The sequence below is a fragment of the Cucurbita maxima genome, unplaced genomic scaffold (assembly GCF_002738345.1).
Source record: "Cucurbita maxima cultivar Rimu unplaced genomic scaffold, Cmax_1.0 Cma_Scf00026, whole genome shotgun sequence".
NCBI classification, from domain to species: Eukaryota; Viridiplantae; Streptophyta; class Magnoliopsida; order Cucurbitales; family Cucurbitaceae; genus Cucurbita; species Cucurbita maxima.
In genome coordinates, this window is record NW_019272042.1 from 2,500,286 (window position 1) to 2,525,563 (window position 25,278).

The 25,278-nt window shown below is 37.4% G+C and overlaps 4 protein-coding genes and 1 non-coding gene across 6 annotated transcripts; 3 read left to right on the forward strand and 2 right to left on the reverse strand.

Moving 5' to 3' along the window:
- The first annotated feature begins 1,244 nt into the window (after window positions 1-1,244).
- LOC111499209 (FT-interacting protein 1-like) lies at window positions 1,245-4,517 on the forward strand. Its single transcript, XM_023150724.1, has one exon. The coding sequence runs from the start codon at window positions 1,278-1,280 to the stop codon at window positions 4,350-4,352; it is 3,075 nt and encodes a 1,024-aa protein (XP_023006492.1). The 5' UTR covers window positions 1,245-1,277; the 3' UTR covers window positions 4,353-4,517.
- A 426-nt stretch (window positions 4,518-4,943) lies between these two features.
- Window positions 4,944-5,015, forward strand: TRNAE-UUC. The gene has a single exon. It is a non-coding gene; the product is annotated as a tRNA-Glu (tRNA).
- Window positions 5,016-5,345: 330 nt separating this feature from the next.
- Window positions 5,346-9,078, reverse strand: LOC111499285 (AT-hook motif nuclear-localized protein 9-like). The gene is made up of 5 exons (XM_023150839.1): window positions 7,815-9,078; window positions 6,524-6,591; window positions 6,312-6,443; window positions 5,885-6,046; window positions 5,346-5,772 (listed from the first exon to the last, which is right to left on the reverse strand). The coding sequence occupies exons 1-5, from the start codon at window positions 8,224-8,226 to the stop codon at window positions 5,542-5,544; spliced, it is 1,005 nt and encodes a 334-aa protein (XP_023006607.1). The 5' UTR covers window positions 8,227-9,078; the 3' UTR covers window positions 5,346-5,541.
- Window positions 9,079-15,007: 5,929 nt separating this feature from the next.
- Window positions 15,008-19,052, reverse strand: LOC111499323. The gene is made up of 3 exons (XM_023150899.1): window positions 18,797-19,052; window positions 18,472-18,526; window positions 15,008-15,596 (listed from the first exon to the last, which is right to left on the reverse strand). Exons 1-3 carry the CDS (start codon window positions 18,977-18,979, stop codon window positions 15,220-15,222), a joined length of 615 nt encoding a protein of 204 aa, XP_023006667.1. The 5' UTR covers window positions 18,980-19,052; the 3' UTR covers window positions 15,008-15,219.
- Window positions 19,053-20,008: 956 nt separating this feature from the next.
- Window positions 20,009-24,950, forward strand: LOC111499263. Of its 2 annotated transcripts, XM_023150812.1 has the most exons (6): window positions 20,009-20,361; window positions 21,029-21,744; window positions 22,918-22,976; window positions 23,350-23,478; window positions 24,327-24,462; window positions 24,540-24,950. In XM_023150812.1, exons 2-6 carry the CDS (start codon window positions 21,040-21,042, stop codon window positions 24,852-24,854), a joined length of 1,344 nt encoding a protein of 447 aa, XP_023006580.1. In that variant the 5' UTR covers window positions 20,009-20,361; window positions 21,029-21,039; the 3' UTR covers window positions 24,855-24,950. The 2 variants fall into 2 exon arrangements, with proteins under 2 accessions (XP_023006580.1, XP_023006579.1); XM_023150811.1 differs by lacking the exon at window positions 20,009-20,361 and having other exon boundaries at window positions 20,742-21,744.
- Window positions 24,951-25,278: the final 328 nt, after the last annotated feature.

Below are 25,278 nucleotides of genomic sequence, written 5' to 3' on the forward strand. Positions count from 1 at the left end.
TGCTAGCGGTAAACTTGAGCTATTACACCTAACCTCCAAATTTTCAATTACGAACTTTTTCATCAATAAATTTAACGTATTGAAACAAATTTGAAGGATTAAAATGAAAATGTTAAAAGTTTTAGACATTATTGAAACTCTTAGGAAAGCTGTTAGGCGCGAGAGGAAATCCAGTACGCAATTCCACCAATGGGTGATTTACACGTCATTTAACTTATACTAAAAATTCAATTATTTTTTTGAAAAAATACAAATACGAACGATATTGAAACTCAGACAATTCAACTCCTCTTTCCGTACCTCTCTTTCCTCTCCGTTTTCTCTCCCAAAACTTTCCTCTTCCAAACAGAGATGAACTTCAACTTCAACTTCAACTTCATCCTCTTCATCTCTTTCCCTTGATCCTCTCGAAGAACTTCCATTAAAGCCAACCGGAGAGACCCTTCCACCTTCTTCTTTGACTCGGAACGTTTTCTTCTGACAACAACAGGGAAGGTGCGTTGTTTGCTCTTGTTCTATTGTTTAACTTCTTTTTTATCGGTGGATTGTGTGATTTTCTATCTGGTTGCTTGAAATAATTTCTGGATTTTCAAACTGGTTTAGTTTTATGTGTAGATTATGATGGTTTTTGGGAAATTGGTTCCTCCCTTGACTTTTTTTTTTGTACAAAGTAGCTATGGAAGTGGTTCTTATGTCTGGGATTGGTTATTTTGGAGATGTTCTTGTTGGGGAACGGCTGGTTTGGGCTGCTGAATCTGGGTTTGAGGTGGGAAGGGATATTGCACGCCAAGTGTTTGTTAAAAGTCCAAGGAGAATTTAGAGAATGTTTGGTTTGTGAAGGAAATATGTTAGGAGTCAAGATGCTTAACAAGCTAAATTGATAGACTCCGCTTGGGGGAATTTCGTGGTTTTCTTTCTTGATTTGTTTTGGTTGGGAGAGAATTAGTGATGATTTTGCTTTGAAGGATTTTTCATCTCTCTTTTTGAAGATTCTGTATATACTTTTTCTACAATATTTGGATGTTTGATTCATTTTGGAATCTAAATGAATTCGATCCCTTGATTCCTTTGTTTTGAATTTTGTGGATACTTTTATTTTTGGTTCTACAGATCACATGGTTCCATTTGATTATTGGAAACTTGAAAAGATAAAATTGAACAAAAAAACAAAGTTTGATATAGTAATGAAGCAAGTACCTCGTTTCAGTTCCAGGTGAATTTTCTTGAACCAACTGTGTGGAAGTTCATCGTTGCTTGAGTAGTCTGGAAGAAGTTGAATGGGTAGCCTCAAGCTAGGAGTGGATGTAGTGGGTGCTCATGATCTTATGCCAAAAGATGGGCAGGGCTCAGCCAATGCTTTTGTTGAGCTTCACTTTGACAATCAAAGAGTTCGTACCACCACTAAGGAGAAGGATCTCAATCCTATTTGGGATGAGAGCTTCTACTTCAACATATCAGATCCACAAAATCTGTCCAGACTTTCTCTAGAGGCCTTTGTCTTTTGTTATAACAGAGCCAGCAACAGCCCGAAGCCTTCCTGTCTCGGGAAAGTTCGTCTTACTGGGACCTCGTTTGTCTCGTATTCTGAGGCTGTTCTTTGTCATTATCCTCTCGAAAAACGAGGCATTTTCTCGCGAACTAAAGGAGAGCTTGGACTTAAGGTCTATGTAACTGATGATCCTTCTAAAAAGCTTTCAAATTTACTTCCTGCAGTGGAATCTTCTGTAGAAAAGAATCCTTTTCTGGTTCCAATCGCATCTGAACACCAATCAACGACACAAAAAGTTCCAAACTTCGTAGCGAGTCTGTTTTCAAGCGATAAAACTGAATCGAGACAGACATTCCATCACCTTCCCAATGCAAAGCAGCCTCCCCTGGAGCAACAGCAACAGCAGCAACAGCAGCAGATTGCACCACCAGCTGTGACCTATGGAGGATATGGTATGAAATCTGAGCCAATGGTTGCAAATACTGTTCAGGCATACCCAGGATCATCATTTAAATATAATGATTATTCAATTAGAGAGACAAGTCCTTACCTTGGTGGTGGGATGGTTGGTCGAGGTCGTGTCGCTCTTGGTAACAGACCTGCAAGTTCACATGAACTCGTAGAAAAGATGCATTATCTTTTCGTTCGAGTCGTGAAAGCCCGTGATCTTCCTTCCAAGGATTTGACTGGAGGCTTAGATCCTTACGTTGAAGTGAAACTTGGGAACTTCAAGGGAACTACGAAGCATTTTGAAAAAAATTCAAATCCTGAATGGAATGAGGTTTTTGCCTTCACAGGGATGAATGTGCAATCAACAGTGCTCGAAGTTACTCTTAAAGACAAAGATACCTTAAAAGATGATTATGTTGGGCGTTTGTACTTTGATCTTCATGAAGTTCCTACCCGAGTTCCGCCCGAAAGTCCATTGGCTGCAGAATGGTATCGCCTCGAAGACAAGAGTAGATCGAAGAAAAAGGGAGAACTAATGCTTGCTGTATGGTATGGCACGCAAGCTGATGAGGCTTTTCCGGAGGCATGGCATTCTGATGCTATCTCTCCTACCGATGGTACTTCGATCATTCCAGCATTTACTCGCTCGAAAGTTTATCATTCACCGAGATTGTGGTATGTTCGTGTCAACGTTGTTGAAGCTCACGATTTGATTGTACAAGATAAGTCTCGTTTTCCTGATGCATATGTGAAGGTACAAATTGGCAGCCAATTTCTAAGAACAAAAACAGTGAAAACTCAAACAATGAATGCCTTGTGGAATGAAGATCTGATGTTTGTTGCTGCTGAACCTTTTGAAGACCATTTGATCCTTTCTGTTGAAGACCATATTGGTCCCAACAAGGATGAAACTCTAGGTATGGCTGTTATTCCACTGAATTCTATTGAAAAGCGTGTTGATCATCGACCTATCCGCAGCCGATGGTACAACCTTATGAAGTCTATGTCAGATGCTGTGGAAGCAGGGGAGGCAAATAAAGAGAAGGATAAGGAAAAGGCTAAGTTCCATAGTAGACTCCATCTTCGCATTTGCCTTGAGGGTGGATATCATGTGCTCGATGAGTCGACTCACTGTAGTAGTGACCTCAGACCCTCATGGAAGCAACTTTGGAAGCCAGCAATTGGTATATTGGAGCTTGGCATCCTGGGTGCTGATAAGCTTCATCCAATGAAAAATAGGAATGGGAAGGGTACAACTGATTCATTTTGTGTGGCGAAGTATGGTCAGAAATGGGTTCGAACTCGAACAATAATCGACAACTTAAGTCCAAAGTTCAATGAGCAGTACCACTGGGAGGTTTATGATCCTTCCACAGTCCTAACCGTTGGTCTTTTTGACAATGGCCATACTGGTGAATCCAGCAGTAACAGGGACACAAAAATCGGGAAGATTCGGATCCGTATTTCGACTCTCGAAACTGGTCGCATATATACACATGTATATCCATTGCTTGTCCTTCACCCTTCTGGTGTCAAGAAGATGGGTGAACTGCACCTTGCCCTGCGGTTCTTGTGCCCATCGCTTATGAATTTGATGCTCACGTATTCAAAGCCCCTGTTGCCAAAAATGCATTACATTAGGCCCTTATCTGTGTCTCAACAAGAATCACTCCGACTTCAGGCCGTCAACATCGTAGCTGCTCGGTTTAGCCGGGCTGAGCCTGCTCTTAGGAAGGAGGTAGTTGAGTACATGTCTGATGCAAATTCTCATCTTTGGAGCATGAGACGTAGCAAGGCCAACTTCTTCAGGATTGTATCGGTTTTTTCGGGATTAATAGCGGTCGGAAAATGGTTCGGAGAAGTGTGCTTGTGGAAAAACCGCATCACTACAGTGCTGGTTCATCTTCTCTTTTTGATGCTAGTTTGTTTTCCAGAGCTGATCCTTCCCACAATTTTCCTCTACATGTGTGTTATAGGAATTTGGAACTGGCATTACCGCCCTCGGAACCCTCCACATATGGACACCAAACTCTCTTATGCAGACACAGTGCACCCCGATGAGCTCGACGAAGAATTCGATTCGTTTCCGACGAGTCGTAGTCCAGACATTGTTCGAATGAGGTACGATCGGATGAGATCTATAGCAGGAAAGATCCAAAGCGTGGTTGGGGATGTGGCTACTCAAGGAGAACGAATTCAAGCACTGTTAAACTGGCGAGATCCTCGTGCAACAACCATATACATAATTTTTTGCTTCATTGCTGCTCTTGTGCTGTATGTAACGCCCTTCCAGATGCTGTCCCTTCTCACTGGTTTCTACGTTATGAGGCACCCTAGATTCAGGAATAGAACGCCATCAGTGCCTATGAACTTCTTCCGCAGGCTGCCTGCTAGGACTGATAGTATGTTATGAATTTGAACTGCTTGGCTTCTATGCCAAGATCACAAGATTTTCTAGAAATGCTTGTTCATGGTGAAACTTGTAAATCTTTTTGTTATCTTCTTCATTTGGCATGTGTTTGTGAAGGAAGTACTGTCAATGTAATCCTACATTATGTATGAAGTTCATACCCGTAAATAATGTCGTGTATTGACTTGAAATGCATACAGAATGGCTCTCCTTCCGGATCCCCGGAGGATATGGCGCTGGAGATTGAGCCGGAGGTGTGCACGGTGCCGGACGACTCCTCTCCCCCTCTCCCCTTCATTTCCTCTCCCTTCGTGCTTACTGCCGTCGTCGCCGCACTTCTCTGACTGCATCAATCTGCCACCGATCGTTCCTCTGTCGCGCCGTCGTTCGACGCAGTCGAGGCTCGCCGGCGCCATTGTACGCGAGTTGTAGGAGGGACGAACGCCGGCAAAGAGAAACACGCGAAGAAGAAGATGACATTTTGACTCAACCTAACCCTAACACGCCCTGGACCTGACCACAAAGAAAATATATTTTGCAATTATTTTCTCATAAATATTATAAATAAAAAAATTGCATTAACATTTCAACAAATTCGTTGTCGTCCAGCGGTTAGGATATCTGGCTTTCACCCAGGAGACCCGGGTTCGATTCCCGGCAACGGAAATGATTTTCTTTTTAATTTAGTTTTATAGATGGCTTTGGTTATGAAATTATTTTCTTATTTATGATTATTATATGCTAATAAAAGAAAACAAAAACAAAAAAAGAAGCCAAGTATTAGAATCCTAAGAAAAAAACACGTTAAAAGAACTCGGTCAAGTAATTACCGGAGCCATCAGGTGCTAAATTCGAATACTAAATCTCGGGCATCAAACATTACAATATCCCGTAATTTTCAAGTACTTCCATTCTAAACCGACTCTTATTCGACTCTCCTCCGAGAGCCCGACCTAGACGAAAAGGAGGAACATTATAGAAACAAACACCAAGGGAGGTTTAAATCAGACACAATTTTTGTTTTCATTGGTTAACATGAAGGAAAAAAAAAACATAAACTACACATTAGAATGTCAATAATAATCTAACAAGACCAACATAAATCCAAACTCAATCCCACTTAACCTACAGATTTCACAAGTAATCTAACAAGACCAGTGTGAAAATTTACGACTAAACTTCACTCGCTCGCTCACCCGCGCATCAGATCGATGTCGATATGGGCATTGCGCATGTCCAAAGACTGCGAGGACGGCCACATACTAACTGAGGATGTCGATGTCAGATTCTGATTCTGCTGCACGTTTGCTATAGCAACTGCATGATCTACTGCCTGTTGATCCGAGTCGATCACGCCTTCAATAGCTTCCCTCTTCTTGTACTTCGACTTCGAACCACCCCACATGAAGCTCCCTACGATCACCTACAAATTCATGTTTCAATTCATCCGTAAAACTAGACGACTATTAGAGGAATTCGAGGACTCCGTGTGCAGTAGTTTGATTATAGTATTTCGACGTAAACCAAGAAGCTACCTGAACCGGGGTTGCTGCGATAAGTGCTCCTCCTACTCCACCACCAACGACACGACCATCAGGGCTGGCAAGGGAGACACTCAGACCACCACTGCGGTTCCTAGAACCAACAGCTTCTCCAAGAGCATATGAGCCTGATAGACATATTATCTCAAAACGCCCCTACGGATAATAAATGACGCTCGTCAAAGTTGCTATAGTAATACGATACGATTCAAACGAGAGAGATGAGGAAAAAACGATCAATACCCTCCCCCTAGCGTCTAAATCTAACGATAGTCACCTAAGATATTAAAATCCTACGAGTTCCTTCACAACCAAATGCTACGAGCTCAAATAGTTGTCCCGTGATTACATTTTCTTCATAACAAGTCAAAGATCTACAGAGTGCTTAATCAACAATGTTAACACAGGTGATCAGACAAACCTCGTATGTGACGGTGCCTCCCGAACTCGAAGGCTGACGAAGAGTAACAGTAGAGACAGCACCATTTGCTGACAAGATGCAGACAACTCTCGGTCCCTGCTGCGAAAAGGACGTAATTTTGGCAGCAATATCCTACATACACAATTCCCAGATGAAAATTATAGTCATTTTGTCATAAATTAGCCATGAAATAAACAGATGATTCAACATACTTCTCCTACTCCAATGGTGATAACATGTGGAGTAAAACCCATCCCAGCTGACCCAGAAAGTTTTTCACCTGCACAAAATTGGAACCCATTGAGTTAATATGCTTCCAATTCATTCGAGCTTGCACGAGAAGCTTGCACTGTTCCAAACAAGAGACAAATTACGGGCAGTTCCAATGTAACAGCCCAATCCCACCGCTAGCAGATATTGTCCTCTTTGTGCTTTCCCCTCAAGGTTTTAAGACATGTCTACTAGTGAGGTTTTCACACCTTTATAAAGAATGTTTCGTTCTCCTTCCCAACCAAGGTGGGATCTCACAATCCACTCCCTTCAGGGCCAAGCATCCTCACTGGGACTCATTTCCTTCTCCAATCGTTGTGGGACCCCCCAATCCACCCTCCTCAGGGCCCAGCAGGACGCTAGCACACCACCTCTTGTCCACCTCCCCATCGCCCAGTGTCTAGCTCTGATACATTTGTAATAGCCCAAGCCCACCATTAGTCGATATTGTCTTCTTTGGGCTTTCCAGTCCGGGCTTCCCTCAAGGTTTTAAAACGTGTCTACTAGGGAAAGGTTTTCACACCGTTATAAAGAGTGTTTTGTTCTCCTCCCCAACCGAGGTAGGATCTCACAATCCACCCCCTTCAGGGCCCATAGTCCTCACTCGCACTCATTTCCTTCTCCAATCAATGTGGGACCCACCAATCCACCCCCCTCCGTACCCAACGTCTTTGCTAGCACACCACCTCTTATCCACCTCTCTTCAGGGCTCAGCCTCCTCAGTGACATGTCGCCCAGTGTCTAGCTCTGATACATTTGTAACAGCTCAAGCCCACCGTTAGCAAATATTGTCCTCTTTGGGCTTTCTAGTCCGGGCTTCCCCTCAAGGTTTTAAAACGTATCTGTTAGGGAGAGGTTTCCACACCCTTATAAAGAATGCTTCGTTCTCCTCCCCAACCGATGGGAGATCTCACATCTAAACACCTTAGGAAACACCTCAGGAAACTGTTCGAGAAATAAGTTCGATAATTGTAAGTTGCTAAACATAGCCACAACACATTATATGCTTAGATCTACGTAGATGAAAGTTAGGGGACCAAATGAAAGTATAGCAATCTAGATAGATTTTAAGCCTAAAAGGGAAAGAACAAAGCTATAATGCAAAGACAAACATAGAAATTGTTCATGAAAGACAATTTTCAAACATTGTATTAAACAAGTAAACAATTAAACCATTATTGCTACAAGAAAACTATTGTGATAAAGTGGCAAAAGGATTCAAGAAAAGCATACCAAGAGAAGCCAATTGTTGCTTCTTTCCCGAGCCAGGCGGGCGACCCCTTCCCCGCTTCGGGGAAGAACCTACAATGGCTGGATTTACAGCAGAAGGGGAAGGAGAAAGTGCCAAAGACACAGTCCCTTCAGTTCCATACTTGCGAGGCCGACCTCGCTTCCGTTTCACCGGTTCGCTACCCATCATTCCACCAGATTGAGCCCCAACATTGCCACCATAAGGTGAAAGGGCAGGGTTAGGGTCCATTGGCAACCCTGATCCAACATTGTTCCCACTAGTGTTGGTCTGAAATGCCACATTTGGGTTAGGAGAGGAACGCAACCCCTGTCCTCCTGAGCCAGAGTTACTCATTCCCCTCTGTATATAGAAAGATTGTGACCCAGATAACGCCATCGGATCCCGCCGATCCATGTAATTAATTCTTTGAAATCTCAATAAAAAAGGGTCAATGTTCTAAGAGGAAGAACAAGAACAAGAACAGTAAGAACAGCTACAAGAATTTAAAATAACATGCATAGGCTACAGAAACAGAGGAGAAAAGGGGAGAATCATAACAAAAGAGTAAAAGGGGGTTTGATTTAAAAGCTTGAGGGTGAAGACAAAGGGAACAGAGGACCTAATACCGGTCCACAACCATCAAAACGTTATCAAAAACCTTAAATATCAAGCATCTTTTCAGGAAAAAAGAAACGAAAAAGGGCTGAAAGTAAAAACCCAGAAACGAAAACCACTCAAATCCCACAAACTTTGAGAAATCTAAAGGAAAAAGGGGCAAAAACAGGATAGAGAATGAAAAGAACACTTTACAGTTATTAAAAAACAACAAAAATCAAAACACCCATTGAAGAACATGCAAAGAAGAAGAAGAACAGAGATTAGAGGAGAAAAACAGAGGGAGAAGGGTAATGTAGAAGAAAGAAAAGGGGTTTTGGATGAATACCCATTGAAGAACAGTAATTACTACAAAAACCCAGAAGGTAATAATTCAATACGGAATCGCTGAGCACAAGTCCTTATCAGAATACACTTTTCAAGGCCAAGAACAACCTCTTTCACTCTGTTTTTTTTACTCTCTCTCTCTCTCTCTCTCTCTCTCTGTTCTTTGTGCTTGTGATTAACAGAGAAATGGTGGAAATGGGTTGATTTTGCTTTACGAAGGGGACAGAATTTTGAGAGAGAGATTAAGAAAAAGCAAATAAAATCGCTTAACAGAGAAAGCGGCTTTGATTTGTGGATAACACTTTCTTCTTCTTCTTCTTCTTCTTCTTCGTATTCTTTTTCTTTTTCTTCTTCTCTTGCACTGTTTTTATGTTTAAATCAATTAATTCTTGCGGTGGATGACACGCGCTTCTAAGCGCGTGGTTAAAAAGCATGTGATGTGATTTGCTAATTATGACATTCGCATGAGCACCAGCACATACTCACTCGCCCACTGATTTTTGGATTTTTTTTTTATTTTTAATTTTTTTGAAAAATATGCTAAGCTGTTGAAAATATCAAAAATACATTTAGAATTTCCAAATATTTTTTAATTTTTAAAAAAATTCAAAATTTTCTCTACCATTCATTTTCATTTTTGGACAAATATTTAAAAAATATTCTTCCATTTTCAAAATTTTATCCTTAAATTTTCAAAATTTTCTCGGTTAACACGTGAAAGCGTTTATATTGGTCCTTTGATTATGGTTTGATTTGGTTGCCAACGAGTTTGAACATCTCTTCCATTCTCGTGGTTTTGTTAACCTCGGGTGGGTTCGTAGCTCAAATATAAACTATTTGATATATTGAGTTGATTCTGTGACTAATCTTTCAGTGAACTTTACAAACCTCCATTACAGTATAATATTGTCCACTTTGAACATAAATTCTCGTATTTTTGTTTTTTGTTTCTCTAAGAAACTCCATAACAGTGGAGATAGTGTCACTCACTTACATACTCACAATCTTTCTCTTAATTAGCCAACGTGGGACGCGAATAATAAATGCATTTTTTATTTTTTATTTTTCAAAATTTAAGTGTTAATATTAATGATTTAAATAAAATAAAATTATTATTCTAACCTTTTATTTTCAATGATTATCATTCAAAACTTTCTCAATTGGCCATACTATAATTCCCAAATTAGAGTGGTTATGACCTTGAGGTGCTTCCCTTAATTTATTACCCTAATTATGTTTTTCGCATTTTTAATAATTTAATTTTTTTATTAAAACTCATATTTTAAATACTTTTTATTTTAAAAATTAAAAAAAAAATAGTTTTTTAATGTAAATTTTTTGTTAGCCATAATAATTTTTTAAATAATTATCATAACCAAAAATATTTGTTAAATACATATTTTAGTTTTAATTTTTAGTATTTTGTGCTAAAAAAATTAATATTTAAAATTTAAATTGTCAATTATTTAGAAATTGCTAGCTTTTGAGAATATAATTTAATTTTTTTAAAACTTAGAAGACAAAATTAAAAATTAGTTATATATATTAAAAAAAATGATTTATTCATTGAATATATTTAACTCCGTAATAATTTAATATCGATGGTAAGAATCAACTTTTATTATGTAATAATAATTTTTTTATAATTTATAAACATATTTTATGAAATATAATGACTAAATTGTTACGTATTAAAATTGAAAAATTAAATTGTTAAAAATTAAGAATAAATAGACTGACTATACTGATATTTAAAGATTAAATTGTAACTTCTTCAAAAAAATTAGGGCAAAAGTGTCTTTTAACCAAAAAAAATTTAAATTATTGTGTATATTTATGTCTATTTAACTAAGTGTCTAATAAATTTTTCAATTTTTCAATTTTACACCTTAAATTTAATTGATTTAGTAAATATAAATAGAAAATTTAAATACCTAGTAATTAAGATAAATTTAAAAATTCAATAACGAAAATTTTAATTTAATTTAATTTACATAAAATTAATTTTTTATTAAATACTTTTAATTTTTCATAAATCTAAAAATGACAAAAAAAAATATCTGAAAAATGGGATTTTTATAATGTGAGTGAAATATGAAAGAGTGTGAAATCACGCGCCCTAACAGCGCGTGAATGAAAGTGGTGAGGGAGTGGGGCCCAGCCACCGTGAGAAGCTGGGTTTGTTTGCATGTGACAGCCCTTTTTTTGAAAAAGAAAAATGAATTTTCCCCTCTCCCTCTCTCCACTGTGGGCCCCATCTTAGACTCACAATACTTGAGTATAAAAAATATCTTTACGTTAGCATTGATAACCTCACCTACCCCCCCCCCCCACACCACAAAACGTTTACATCACCCACCTTTTACACCCTTCTTTCATTCCAAATTCATTCCTCCTTTTTCTTTCCTTTCAAATATTTAGTTATCTTCTCAACGTTTTCGCTAGCATTCGTTTCTCTCTCCAATCAATATGGGATCTCATAATCCATCTCGACTATTCTTACAAATTAGATATCTGATATTACTACATTCAATTGTAAAGATTACCTAATTTTGAGTACATGAGTAAATGTTCGCAATAGCCTTATTAGATCGTACATTTTTCTTGGCACCTTTCTGGGTTATTCTTCTCTTTCTTGGGCAGGTATCTTCATCGACGTGGTTTTTTTAACTAGATAACCGAGAGCTAACAATCGAGACTTTTGACTATCTGGACACATACTTCGTAAAATAGTTCGTGCATCGAGAGATTTGAAAAGGGATTTTACAATGTCTAAAGTTGGGTCGGGAGATTTTAAGTGTAGTAAACACACAGTGGATGAATCACTTTCGAGAAATGAATTTATTAATTTGAGGAGCGATAATATAAAATAATTAGTTTTTTTTTAATCAAAATTAGTTTTTGAAAGTTTAGAATAAAATTTAAATATTATATAAAAAAAAAAAAAAAAAAAAAAAAAAAAAAAAAAAAAAAAAAAAAAAAAAGANTATAATAAATAATTCACCAAAAAAACAAGACACGGGTGGCCAACACATTGTGCTTTTCTGAAACCAACAAACAAGATCCATTAAAATATTATTAATTAAGTCAAAACGTTGACGTCACTTTTTCTTTTTAATTATTTTATTCTATTCTCACATGTGACTTGTTTTATTTTATTTTATTTTATTTACGGTGCATTCAAATATTATTTTTGTCACACCCATTTAATTCTGATTTTTTTTTTAGGGAATAAATATAATTCCAAGTTGAAACAAAGATTTTTTAATAAAATAAAATATTTATTATATTAATATTGAACACATTTTTTAACCCCAAAAATCTTTATTTTATTATAAAGATTTTTCTCACCTCTTTATTTAATATATTGGTAATTGGTAATATTAATTTATTATTATTATGTAAGTTTGAAGTTAAACTGATTCATTGGATTAGTTTTTATGAAGCTAATTCTGGAGTGAGTCGTCTAGATATCTAAAAGTGATCATTATAGATTTCAAGTTCGATCTAATAGTTATTTATCCTTCGAACCAGCTCTTAGTTTGAATCATTTGTTAAACTAGTTTTACTCCTGAAAGTTTGCAAGAATACTAGAAGGAACTCTAACTTTGCAAATATTAGAAAAGACACAAAAAGCGCGATCAATCCAATTGGCGCTTATCAAATCTCTATAAATTTGAATTTAAGGTTTAAGGTAGATGTTCGAATCTCTCCAAAATTAGAAGATCAACTGTATCGGGTTTAATTTTTTGACTTTAACGAACCAACCTCTATAAATTTGGATTTAGGGTTTATGGTAAATGTTCGGATCCATCAAATAATCAGAAGATCAACTATACTGGGTTCGATTTATTAACTTTAACGAACCAACCTCTATAAATTTAAATTTTGAGTTCTTCCAAAAATTAGAAGATCAACTGCATTGAGTTTGATTTGTAAACAGTGACGAACCCACCTCTACAAATTTGGAATTAGGGTTTAGGGTCGGAATCGTTCCATAAATTAGAAAATCAATTGTATTTTGCTCGATTTATTTATTTTGTTAGATAGGATTTAGGTTAGATTTTCGAATCCGTTCGAAAATTACAAGATTAATTATATTGGGTTTGATTGGACGGATAAATTAATAATTTTTTTTGAATTAAATATAATAAAATAAAATATTTAATATTTAATATTATATTTCTTAATATCTTGAACAATATATTAATAAGTCTTGGTACTTAAATTTTAAATAAGCATTTATTTATTTATTTATTATTATTATTATTATTATTTATTTTATTTTTTTTTTTTTTTTTGCCCTTCATTAATTTTGGATAAGGAGTGTCCATTGTGGGGCAAATTGGACAGAGAGCCTTAAATTTGGATAGGGATGCGACCTTATTTTCCTAATAGAGACGAAACTATACGTATGATATGACTATTAATCTAACCGTAAAAGTTATTGACCTAAAACATATATCACCGCTTAGAAGGTAAGTAATTTGAATTAGCAATTGTTATTGCCGTACGTTTTGAATCATTTGGTGTCATGATCTTGACACGCTCACGACTAGTCTTAAGGGGAACTCAAACTCCATATTCATTTTTTCGCTTAACTTTGTGACTTCATTGGACCGTCAGTGAGTTTGCCTTTGCCAACCGAACACAACTTGTTCAGCTACACATGTCGTTCATGATTATTGTGACACAACAATATCGCATCTCACTGTCATCTTGGGTTTCAATGACACAACCCATGCATCGTGATGTCATCTCATGTCTATAGATACATCAGTCATATTGCCTTGCTTGGACACATCCATTGAGAATTGACCCATGTCTCGATTATCTCATTGAAACATTCTAGAACATTCATCCATCTAGGTTCACTCGAGCATCAAATTCTCTCGTGTCCATACTAAATCATTTACGACATACGTTCCCGATAGCGGGCGTTTCACTCGAAAATTAGAAAAAAAAAAAACACTCGAAGACAATATTTAATAATAAAAAAAAAAATTCTTGCTATAAATGCATTTGTCCTCAAATTGATTTCAAAATATTTTCCTTTTAAATATGAAAGTATTTAAATTACACCAAAAAAAAAAAAAAAGTTTTTTATTATTAAATGATAAAAGTTGTAAATCATTTTGACAAATTTCCATTTTTTGTCTTTTCTTTTTATTTACAAAAATATACATTTTTCTTTATATCATCTAAATATTTTTTAAAATTCAATTCAAGTATTTTAATATAAAATAATAATTATAATAATAATAAAAAATTGTGGCTATGAAATTTTTATTATAATTTCTATTTTGGTTCTAAACTTTAAATTATTATCCTTAAATTTTAAATTTAATTTCTATTTGAACGTTAGATTTCAAAATATTTTATTTTGAGTTTTGAAATTTTTTCATTTAATTCATAAGTTTCGAAGGTTGTACGTTGTTGTCTCTGTTTTAATTATGATATTAACCTTCAGTTAATTAATTTTAATAGAGACAAGAAATTAACGACTAATTTAATTATAATTATAATTATAATCAAATTAATTAATAAAAAGGTAAAATTTTGATAAATAGAAAAAAAAATTCAAATTTAATTGAAGAGAAAAGTTGGGGTATATATTTCAACATCATGAGATGGATATATTAATAAATTATAGATAAGGTCTCAATTTCAAACATTGATGAGGACATTGCTCATACTTTAAATTTAGGTTTAATTTTTTGTATTATTTCTTTAATTCCTATTATTTTCAAAACTTTCAAATATTTTATTTTGTATTTTCTCCTTAGTATTTACATTTTTTTTTTTTAAAAAAGAGAAATTATTTTAGTTGTTATTATTAATATTTAATGAACAAATTCTAAGCTATATTAAGTCTCTATTTAATAATTTAGTTAAAAAAGATAATAATAGAAATTAAATTAATTAACCAATTAATACCTATCGTTTGAACCCTTGGGTGGTTGTTTTAATTTTGCAATTCCGGTAAAAACCTCTCACTAGGGGTAACAGCGATATATAGCGGGAAACAATATCTATTAGTAGTAATCTTGAACTGTTATAAATATCTGCAAGTGATAGACTTTAACTGTTACGAATGGAATCAGAGGCAGAGGCAGACACCGAATAGTGTGCCAAAAGATACTATCTCCAAAGAGTACTTATAAAAGTAAAAACTATGAAACTGACGACAATTCGTAATTGACCAAAGCGGACAATATCTGCTAATTGGGATAAAATCTGCAAGCAATGAAAATTTACAAATCTCAGGAATTGTCTCAACAGAAACCCCATCATCAGAGGTATTAGATAAAGGAAGCTCGTGTTAATATCTTTATACTTCAAAGCTTCTACATTGTATAGTCGCACTAGAAATAGAAGGAAGCTATTTCATCAATTGAATGCTCTTCTAAACTCAAGATAACAAAGAAGATTTCCCCAACATACTACTTTTCTAAGTGTTCCAGATCATGACTCTGATGAAACAATGGGATTTTTTTCCCGAAATTCTTCCTTTGTAACTCCATAATATACCGGTTCGGTACCTGTGAAGGCGATGAAGTTCCAGCCAAATGCCGATCCGCCAACAATATAGGTTCCAGATGTCTGGCCATCATTTGCTCCCTGTTTTTCGGGGGCGTGACTTGAAGGGTGGTTACTTTCATAAGATTTTGTAGATGACTTGCCCCCCTGTTTACCATCATGGTATTGTTCCCGGGATCGTTGATCTTGATTATCAACTGATATGGACTGACCATCGAGCACGTTGCTAGTCTTCTCGATGTAAAGAGATTCTGAAGTTGTTGCCATCATCAATATATACATGTCCTGTAGAAGCTTTATTCCTGCAAGTTTCAGGTGTTCAGACACATTTCCTTGAAAGTTAATTACAGTCATTGAATTAACTCAGATTGAGAATTCCACATTTATTGGTCTTGTGGTAATTTCATGTGTCAACCAAAAATTAATAGTTTGAGTCATGCATGAAGGCATGTGGGTCCAGCCAATTCAAAAATAGTTGTCCCCTTCTGTATAATCCCATGTGAAGAAATTTCTTCCCAAATTTGGGATTTGATTTGATAGAGGTGGCAGCAGAAAGACTGAAAGCCAACAGAAAAGATGGAAGCAGATTTTAGGGGTCAATCAAGAAAATTTGAGCATGAATTCTACCATGTATTCTCACGCTTTCCCATCGCAAGCCAATATTGTCCTCTTTGGGCTTCTTTCCCCTCAAGGTTTTTAAAACGCATCTGCTAGGGAGAGGTTTCCACGCCCTTATAAAGAATACTTTGTTTCCCTCTCCAGTCGATGTGGGATCTCACAATCCACCTCCCTTTGGGGCCTAACGTCCTTACTGGCACTCGTTCCTCTCTCCAATCGATGTGGGATCTCGCATGGAATTTCTAAATGTCGTTGTTTCCTTGATTTTCATGCTAAACTGCGGGTGATGATTGAGGCAATATTTTCTTTGCAAATTACCAAGCTAGAAACATCACGGAATCATCTAACTTCTGCAGGAAACAAGTCGAAGGAGATAGAACTGGAGTAGGGCAAGGGCTTAGCTCGAAAGCCAAGAGCTAAAGCTAAATGTTGGGTAAGAGGAGGGACAAAATAATTGCTAGAGGGGTTGAACAGTTTGGTTGGATGAGTTAAGTAATTCCAGCAAATTGAAGAGAAAACAAACGGAATCAATAGGGCTGGCCTGGAAATTTTCATTGTTGAATGTGTTTGGGTTCTCAAGATTATTTTGCAATTCTTTTTCATTGTGTCAAAGCAATCTGATGCTCAATCCACGAATTTGAATTTGAATTTGTTTTGGGAGAACCAGTTGTTCAACTAAACCCAGAGGCCAAAGTGTGTTTGGGGGCAGAGAAATTTATCAACATTAGTAGGCAGATTTTAGGACATACAGGCATATTAATCATTAGTTAAGGCTCTATCTTAGTCAACCTACCATCCACAAAGACTAAAGAGGAAGAGAAAAAAGTGGGTGTAAGATCACCCTCAACTTAGACCGTTAAGAATTTAGAACAGTAAAATTCGCAAGCAAAATAATATAAAAGTTGCACACGCACCAAAGGACCCCTTGTACATTCCGTCTTTTATAGGGAAGAGGAAGGAACTCCCTTGTGGGAAAATTTCTTAATGAAAAATTTATCCCCCGCACGCTATCTTTCTCCCAAGCCTCCGTATGTTTCATCCATAAAGGAAATTCAGTTACTCTCCTCCAAAAACTACAGGTAACTGTCCACAAATCCAAGGACTAGATTCGGCTTGCAAAGTATCATCCATACAAGGGTGTCCCATCCATGCTCACCCTTTATCGTATCTGTACCTATTTCTAGGTATGTATCACTTGTCATACATTTTGTTCTTGCTTGGTCCACACATGCCAGTTGTCCCATGCATTTAGGTTTCTAGAGTTTGTGACTATCCTATGATCTCCTCCATCTCCCTTTTCTTAGCCATAAAAGAATCCATGCTTCATTTCAAAGTAGCGTGGTGCTTGAGATTTGACAGAGGAAAGAGATAGAGAACTATAGCCAATAGAATAAAGAGACAAGGCAAGACAAACAAAGATTAACACACAATATGAGAGGTTGAATATCAACATTGGCACAATAGCACATCGGCATAAGACCAATGGATGGAGCATGAGAAAGTAGAGAGTCCAAGGGCATACACTTCTTCTTAAGCCCTTCACACCAAAGGGGGGCTCATGCATAGAAGCGACAGCATGATGGAGTAATGCATGGGAGATCACCAATGGACAAAGGCACCAACACTTGTAAGCAGCATATGCGTAACCTCAAGGCAAGGGAGTCATATGGAGGCTGCACATACAAGAGACATGCGGAGGACAGGTGCATGGAATGGGTAGATCACTTGTACTTGCACGATGACATGTGCACACATTGAGGCAGGTTGGTTCGCACAAAACAACGAAGGTGTGTGTAAAAGGTGCCCTTTACAAGCAATGGATGACACCAAAGTAGTTGGTTCTCATCCACCATCCACGAAAAGAACCTCAATGGAGTGAAGCTCAATCAACCAACCTCAAAGGATGTTGTGCAATTTTGAAAAAAAAGGTGGATTCTTATATAGCTAACAAAAGGAAGATGAAGTAGACCAAAAGATAGCCACAAACACCATAAACCTAAAGACATGAGACAAGTGGCATGTGTGGACCAAGCAAGAACAAGATTGCAAGACAAGTGACACATCTAGCAATCTTCACACCTACATGACAAATGGTGAGCATGAATGGGGCACCGCTTGGAAGTAGTCCTTGGAGTAGTGTACAGTTACTTGCAGTTGTGGGAGGAGAACTGAATTCCAATTATCCACGAAACATGTGGAGACTTCGGAGAAAGATATATAGCACATGGGTGGATGATTCTGGCATCAAGCAATTGTCGAGACATAAACAAATGAGTGTTCCCCTCCCTAAGGCTAACCATGAGAATTTACAAGGGATCCTTTGGTGAGTGTACAACATTTATGTTCTTTTGCTTAGAGTGAAAAAAATAAAAGAAAGGTTTGGCCCAAAAAAGTGAGTGTTCTAATTGTCTAAGTTTAGGTGATTTTACACCCCCTTTATTCTCTTCCACGTTAGTTTGAAACAAGCTCCCAAGATACTCGCATTTCAAACAATATGAACATGCAAAAATGTTCCATTAAACGAACAAAAGCCACAAAGGAGAATCAAAATGCACTTACTTTCTCGAATTTCATTAGCTGCCTTGCAATTGCGGAACTCGGGAGTCTTCAAAACCTTCAAGAGAGAGTAGAAAACCCACAGCAAAACAGTCTCAAATACACTGCCAATGAGAAACTCGTCGAAACATAGAGAACGAACGAACTCACACTAAATTAGCAAAACCAAACTTCCCCAAAACAAACATTCCCCTAAATTTCAAGCTTCTAAACCGCCATTTTACCAGATGCAAAGAAAAACCCAGAAAAAAGAGATCGAGAAATCGTTCAAAACTACCAGAGATTATGATCGATTAACCATGACATGGAAATTGATCTGGAATCATACCTCGAGAAAATGAGGACGAAGATCTCTAATAACAGCACGCATCTTTGTATATTGGATATAGGCATTTCTGTCGAGTGGCCTCTTCTTGGGCTTGGGAGGAAGAGGAGGCAATGGCGGAGTGGGTTGAGATGGAGCTGTGCTTGGAGGAAGTGGCGCGGACTGTGACGCTTTGATTTCCTCCATAACCTACAATTTCTCGGTCTCGAATTCTGAAGGAAGGGTTTTGGAGGACGGAGCAAACAGCAAAGAAATACACGGTTAAATAATACCAAATATTATTGTTTAATCAAAATATAAAAAATAATTAATTAAAAAAAGAATTTAAATACCTTTATCGTTAATATTTATTTAAAAAAATACTTATGAAATTGTCTATTTAATTTTGTCTTTCATTGATTCCCAATAAAGTAAGTCATTGGTGTCGGGAGAAACATGGGAGTCTCAGCTCATGTATCGGTTTACCAAATCACCTCATAGGCAGGTAGTGAAGGCTCGTTTAGTAGATAGCAAGCTATGACCGAGTTAGCTTTGTCTATAAAAAAAAGAATCTATAAGTATTACAACTATGAATCTCATAGAGAGTTCGATCCTATGGGGAGAGGAGATATCCCAAAGGTCGACTCCTTGCATATCTGCTATTGTCTAACAGGTTTGTTTTCTTACGCATTGAAGGACCTGCAATAAACGAGATTCATCTTTGTTAGTGAAGGTAGTTAATACGATAACCGTTCAAGTCTTAACTTTTCCAAGAACATTCTAGATAGTCCCAGTTGGCTTAGTTTAGATAGTTTCTCTTCACAAGAACATTCTCGATATTCCCGGTTGGCTTAGCTACAAAGTTATCTACTAGCTGCAAGATCATCGTAATGAGCATAGCTTCATTGATTTTTAACTATTTAAATATCAATAGAGGCATCAAGTTGATACTTGTACTTAGATCATACATTGCACGGCCAACATTTATTCCTACTATCATGCACGAGATAAAAAACCAAAATGGACCCGATCGTACGTTTGTTCGGGTCTTACTCACCTTTCATCACGCCGTTCAAGAAAGAATCTTAGCTCGATATTATTTCATTTAAATTATTGCAATCCACCAACCCCATGGCATGAATCACGTTGTATCTTTTTTTCAATCGGTTGGAAATTGAGAAGTAAAATGTGTAAAAATTAAAAGAAATTAGTGACATCTTTTCCTCAAATTCATACCCTTTTTGCAAATCCCCAATCCATCCTCTGCTGTACATTTCTGTAGAAAGCCGACAATCGAGGAACCAGCCGTTTCTAAACGAAACCTTGGATCGATTCGACTAAGAAATGGGCCTTCAAAGGAACTATCATCGGCCGAGTTCATTCCAGTGATGATTCGGGCCCTAAATTGGTCCCGCAAGTACAAAAACACCGTAATGGGTATCAATTGCTTCAAGAATGCTTGCTGCTAACTCTAAATTTTATATTCGCGTTAGAAAATAAAGAGTTAATTATGAGAAGCTCGTGGAATCTGAATGGTAGATGCTTGTATCCATCTCTGAAATGGGTTTGACTGGCGTTGGGTGTGGCAGGTATACTTAATTCTTCCACTGTTCTCTGTTCTTTGGTGTTTTTCCCACCAGACAACGGTTTACACCTGTTGTAGTTTTGTCTCTTACTATTGAATAATAATTTGATTGTTTATTATTGTTGCTAATCCAAATGCTACTCTGTTCATAACTGTGGGAGGCTGCAATTTTTCTAACTTGGGAAACTTTTATCACTTGGATGTCTGTCTTCACTCCTTGGAGTTTTGTTCTTTTTAGTTTTTGATAGCTGAATGAGCAGTTTAGTGATGATTTATGGTTTCCCTGTTGTTCTTCTGTGATGGATCTCTTTCTTGCTAGCTTTAGGCTGCTGATTTCTATATGGTTTTGTTCTTCACTTTATCACTCCCTTTCTGATGCTAGCCTTCTTTTCATTCAAAATTTAGGTTTCTTTGGTTCATCCGAGTTTGTTTTTGCTAATTTGAATGTTCTGGGAAGATTTGAGATCTTAGATTTTCTTTTCCCCTTCTAGAATTCATGTTTTATACTCCATGTGTAAAATTTTGAGTAGCTTGATGCATTAGAGCCAGTTGAATTTCTTCACTTCCAGTTGTTCCTTTCACTAGAGATGGATATTATCCTGTTTTTAAGTTCTGCTGTTAAACTTTCATGTTGGAATGTATTTGATTCTGATAACTTCATGTGTTCCTAGCCTCGTTTCCTATGTCATTGGCCTGTTGTATTCCCGTGGCTGAAGGTGTTTACTGTATAGCATGTGCTCGTTGGTTGTGGTTGAAGTTTCTCTATAATGCTGGCCATGAAAGTGAAAACTGGAGCCTAGCCACGACCGAGGAATTCGAACCTATTCCTCGCTATTGTCGATTAATTCTATCGGTCTATGAAGATGATCTCCGGAACCCCCTATGGGCTCCTCCATGTGGTTATGGTATTAATCCAGATTGGGTGCTACTACGAAAGGATTACGAAGAAACTCTCGGTCGTGTTTCGCCATATATGATTTACCTCGATCATGATCACGGCGATGTAGTCTTGGGAGTTAGAGGACTTAATTTGGCAAAAGAAAGTGACTATGCAGTCCTGCTAGATAACAAACTTGGGCAGACTAAGTTTTGTGGTGGATATGTGCACAATGGTCTCTTGAAGGCAGCTATATGGATTTTTGAATCAGAATGTGAGGTATTAAGGGAACTGGTTGAGAAGAATCCAGGTTACACCTTGACATTTGTTGGCCATTCCCTAGGGGCCGGAGTCGTGGCATTGTTGACGATAATCGCACTGCAGAAACAGGATAGATTGGGGAACATTCAGAGGAAGAGGCTCAGATGCTTCGCTATCGCTCCGCCTCGGTGTATGTCACTAAATTTGGCCGTGAGATACGCCGATGTGATCAACTCTGTAGTACTCCAGGTAGAGTCATCAAATATGGCCTGCAAACAAACTTGTTTTCTCTGAATGTTTATAATTCATAGGTTTAAGTTATTCGATGCTTTATATTAAGCACAATTTGGTTTGTTTTGCGAGCAACATATTGAATCCATGCGTTATGTGGTTAAGTTCGGTCAAGACTATCTTTGATACCTTGTACTTAAGGGATTGTATCTATGAACTCTGTACTCCAAAACACATCACATTCGAAGCTTTTTGTAACAGCCCAAGCACACCACTAGCAGATATTGTCCTCTTTGGGCTTTCCCTTTCGGACTTCCCTTCAAGGTTTTTATAACACGTCTGTTAGGGAGAGGTTTCCACACTCTTATAAATAATGTTTCGTTCTCCTCCCCAACCATTGTGGGATGCTCACAATCCATCCCCCTTCAGGGCCCAGTGTCCTCGTGGCACTCGTTCCCTTCTCCAATCGATATGGGACCCCCCAATCCACCTCCTTCGGGGTCCAGCGTCCTTGCTGGCACACCACCTCATGTCTACCCCCACGGGGCTCAGCCTCCTCGCTGGTACATCGCTCGATGTCTGGCTTTGATACCATTTGTCATGGTCCAAGCCCATCGCTAGCAGATATTGTCATCTTTGGGCTTTCCCTTTTAGGCTTCCCTCAAAGTTTTTAAAACGTGTTTGCTAGGGAGAGGTTTCCACACTGTTATAAAGAATGTTTCGTTCTCCTCCCAACCGATGTGGGATCTCATACTTTTCATCAAGAAAGGATGCATCAATGTTGGAAATGCTTTCTGAAACTAACCAACATAGCTTTTCTGTTTTTTTTCGAGAAACAATTTTATCGATCGGGCATGAAGCAACAGAATAATATTGATCATGTTCTTACTACTAAAATCAACAAATGGGAGAGTATAGCTACTTACTACAAAGCTTTCAGAGAAGCAAAGCTCAGTGTATGAAATTTCAGGACTATGGGCTGAAGATGCGTGAAATCCCACAACAGGCAGCACATTTCATATGCTTGATGATTAAGTTTGCATAATGCGTATTACTTCTGCACTATGCAGATGTAAGATGATCATATAGTTTTGTTGACTGTTCATTCTTTTGAAAGCAATGAATCTTCATTTGTTCTTTCCTCTTGGCATTAAGTAATTATACTAAATGTGCATTATTTTGATGTACCAGGACGATTTCTTACCTCGGACTACTACCGCTTTGGAAGACGTATTCAAGTCACTTGTCTGGTAAACATACAATCTTGCTACCATCTCGAAGTTATGGACATATCTCACATCTATGTTTCAACAAGCATGAACCGAACTAACTATCAAAAAGAACTTTAATTGGCCAATATGTGAGAATCCTACCTTGATTGGGGAGGAGAACGAAACACCCTAAGTGTGTAGAAACTTTTTTCTAGCAGACGCGTTTTAAAGCCTTGAGGGAAAGTCCAAAAAGGACAATATCTAACTAGCGGTGGACTTGGGCCGTTACAATATTAGGCTTTCTGACTAGACATTTATCGAAGACTTCTTTCTTGCAAGTGAACGGAACACTTTTTTACTTGTTATGTGCTTGATATTATACGATACTGATTGAGTATCCATATTTGAACAGCCTACCATGTTTATTATGCGTGATGTGCTTGAAGGATACCTGCACAATGGAGGAGAAGATGCTTAAGGATCCACGACGTCTTTATGCTCCCGGGCGTCTGTATCACATTGTCGAGCGAAAACCGTTTAGGTATGAAAGGCTTTATTCAATCAATCCAAGCAGTTTATAGTTAACTAGTTAGGGAACTCTGAAGTTTGTTCGGTATGCAATTTGGATTCTCTTTTATGTTTCGAATTGGCAAATATTTGGTAATTTTGTTTTGAAAAAGGTTTTTTTGGACTCTATCTTCCCAATAGTAGAATTTTTTAAAAAACAAGATAAAAAGTTTAAAGTCTTATTAGACACAAAATAAAAAATTTAGGGACTCGTTAGACACTTTTAGAATCTAAAGATTTGTTATTCACAAAATTGAAGGTTAATAGTCTAGTTAGACACTTTTTAACGTTCAAAAGACTTATTGATACAAATTGGTAAACGTTCAAATAAACCTAATTGATAAATGTTTGTGAAATCCACATCGGTTGGAGAGAGGAACGAAACATTCCTTATAAGGGTGTGGAAACCTCTCTGTAGTATACACGATTTAAAACCGTGAGGCTGACGGAGATACATAATGGATCAAAGCGGACGATATCTGATACAATGGTTGACGACGGATGCTTGACATACTTTTTGGCAGATTCTATTATGCTTACTGTCTAAGAACTAGTCGAAAATTAGCTTAGAGTGCCTGAACTGTTACAGTGAGGTACACCTTTCATCTTTCGTATTCTTGTTATGGTTATGATCTCATTAGATCTCTTGCTTCCTTGGTCGTGGTTGAGTTTTGTGATTATTGTCTTGTTTAAGATGTTCGTCGACCGGAGCACCGTTTTTTTGTGTAATCTCTAGCGTATTGGGATATCGCTCATCTTTCTCCGAGCTTTTGTTAATGGAATAGTTTCATTTTTACATAAAGGGATGTTATGAATTTGCAGGATAGGAAGATTTCCTCCGGAAGTAAAGACAGCAGTGCCTGTAGATAAGAGGTTTGAGCATTTAGTTCTTTCTTGCAACGCTACTTCAGACCATGCTATCATCTGGATAGAAAGAGAGTCTCAGAAGGCTCTTGATGTAAGTCACCCAATTATTTGTGATGATTCATACAAGTTAATGGGTTGAAAAAAGGTTATGTTTTTTCCTCTCCCCAGATCATGATGGAGAATGATAAAGCCTTAGAAATCCCAGTGCAGCAGAGGATGCAACGGCAGGCTTCAGTAGAACGAGGACACGGCGAAGAGTACAAGGCAGCTCTCGAGCGAGCTGCTGCGTTGGAAATCCCTGATGAAAACATACCAATCTCCTATGGAACATTCACTGAAATGGAAGAAGGTGAGAATTCTAGGCAATCAATCGAAGATGCGTCGGTTGCCTCATCGACAAAACGAAGGGATCGTTGGGATAAGTTCATAAAACGGTTTTTCGATGAGGATCAGTCGGGTCGAATGGTGTTCAAAAAATTATGAGGCTTACTGAATTCTCATGGGGAAGTAGGAACTGGAAGTAGCATTCTTTTTAGTGTAAAAAGAGTAGAGATTTAGTAGATAGCTCATTTGTTTCAAGAATAGCTCAGCTGATAGAGTATCCCTTTTTTGGTTTGCTTCATTTAAGCAAAAGTCATATAGTCTAGAAATGACAGCTGTGGTAAACTGCTCGGATTTTATTTTATTATTTTATATTAGTGAATAGAATATGCTTTAGCCCGTTATATCTCGTTGTCAATCTCACGATTTTAAAACGCATCTGATAGAGATTAGTTTTCATACTCTTATTCATACCTTATAAGGAATGTTTCGTTCCTCTCTCCAACCGATGTGAGATCTCACAATCCACTCACTTAAGGGCTAGTGTCCTCGCTGACACACTACTCGATACCTAACTCTGATACCA

What these genes read in the sequence shown, in the direction of transcription:
- LOC111499209 (XM_023150724.1), top strand. Translation starts at nt 1,278, where the DNA reads ATGGGTAGCCTCAAGCTAGGAGTGGATGTAGTGGGTGCTCATGATCTT.
- LOC111499263 (XM_023150812.1), top strand. Translation starts at nt 21,040, where the DNA reads ATGTCATTGGCCTGTTGTATTCCCGTGGCTGAAGGTGTTTACTGTATA. An exon ending in GTATTCAAGTCACTTGTCTG is followed by an intron (nt 22,977 to 23,349) that starts GTAAACATACAA and finishes ATATTTGAACAG; the next exon opens with CCTACCATGTTTATTATGCG. An exon ending in GTCGAGCGAAAACCGTTTAG is followed by an intron (nt 23,479 to 24,326) that starts GTATGAAAGGCT and finishes ATGAATTTGCAG; the next exon opens with GATAGGAAGATTTCCTCCGG.
- LOC111499285 (XM_023150839.1), bottom strand. Translation starts at nt 8,226, where the DNA reads ATGGATCGGCGGGATCCGATGGCGTTATCTGGGTCACAATCTTTCTAT. An exon ending in TCACCATTGGAGTAGGAGAA is followed by an intron (nt 6,444 to 6,523) that starts GTATGTTGAATC and finishes TTGTGTATGTAG; the next exon opens with GATATTGCTGCCAAAATTAC. An exon ending in TCGCAGCAACCCCGGTTCAG is followed by an intron (nt 5,773 to 5,884) that starts GTAGCTTCTTGG and finishes ATGAATTTGTAG; the next exon opens with GTGATCGTAGGGAGCTTCAT.
- LOC111499323 (XM_023150899.1), bottom strand. Translation starts at nt 18,979, where the DNA reads ATGGAGGAAATCAAAGCGTCACAGTCCGCGCCACTTCCTCCAAGCACA. An exon ending in TTCGTCCTCATTTTCTCGAG is followed by an intron (nt 18,527 to 18,796) that starts GTATGATTCCAG and finishes TCTCTCTTGAAG; the next exon opens with GTTTTGAAGACTCCCGAGTT. An exon ending in AGCTAATGAAATTCGAGAAA is followed by an intron (nt 15,597 to 18,471) that starts GTAAGTGCATTT and finishes TGAAACTTGCAG; the next exon opens with GAATAAAGCTTCTACAGGAC.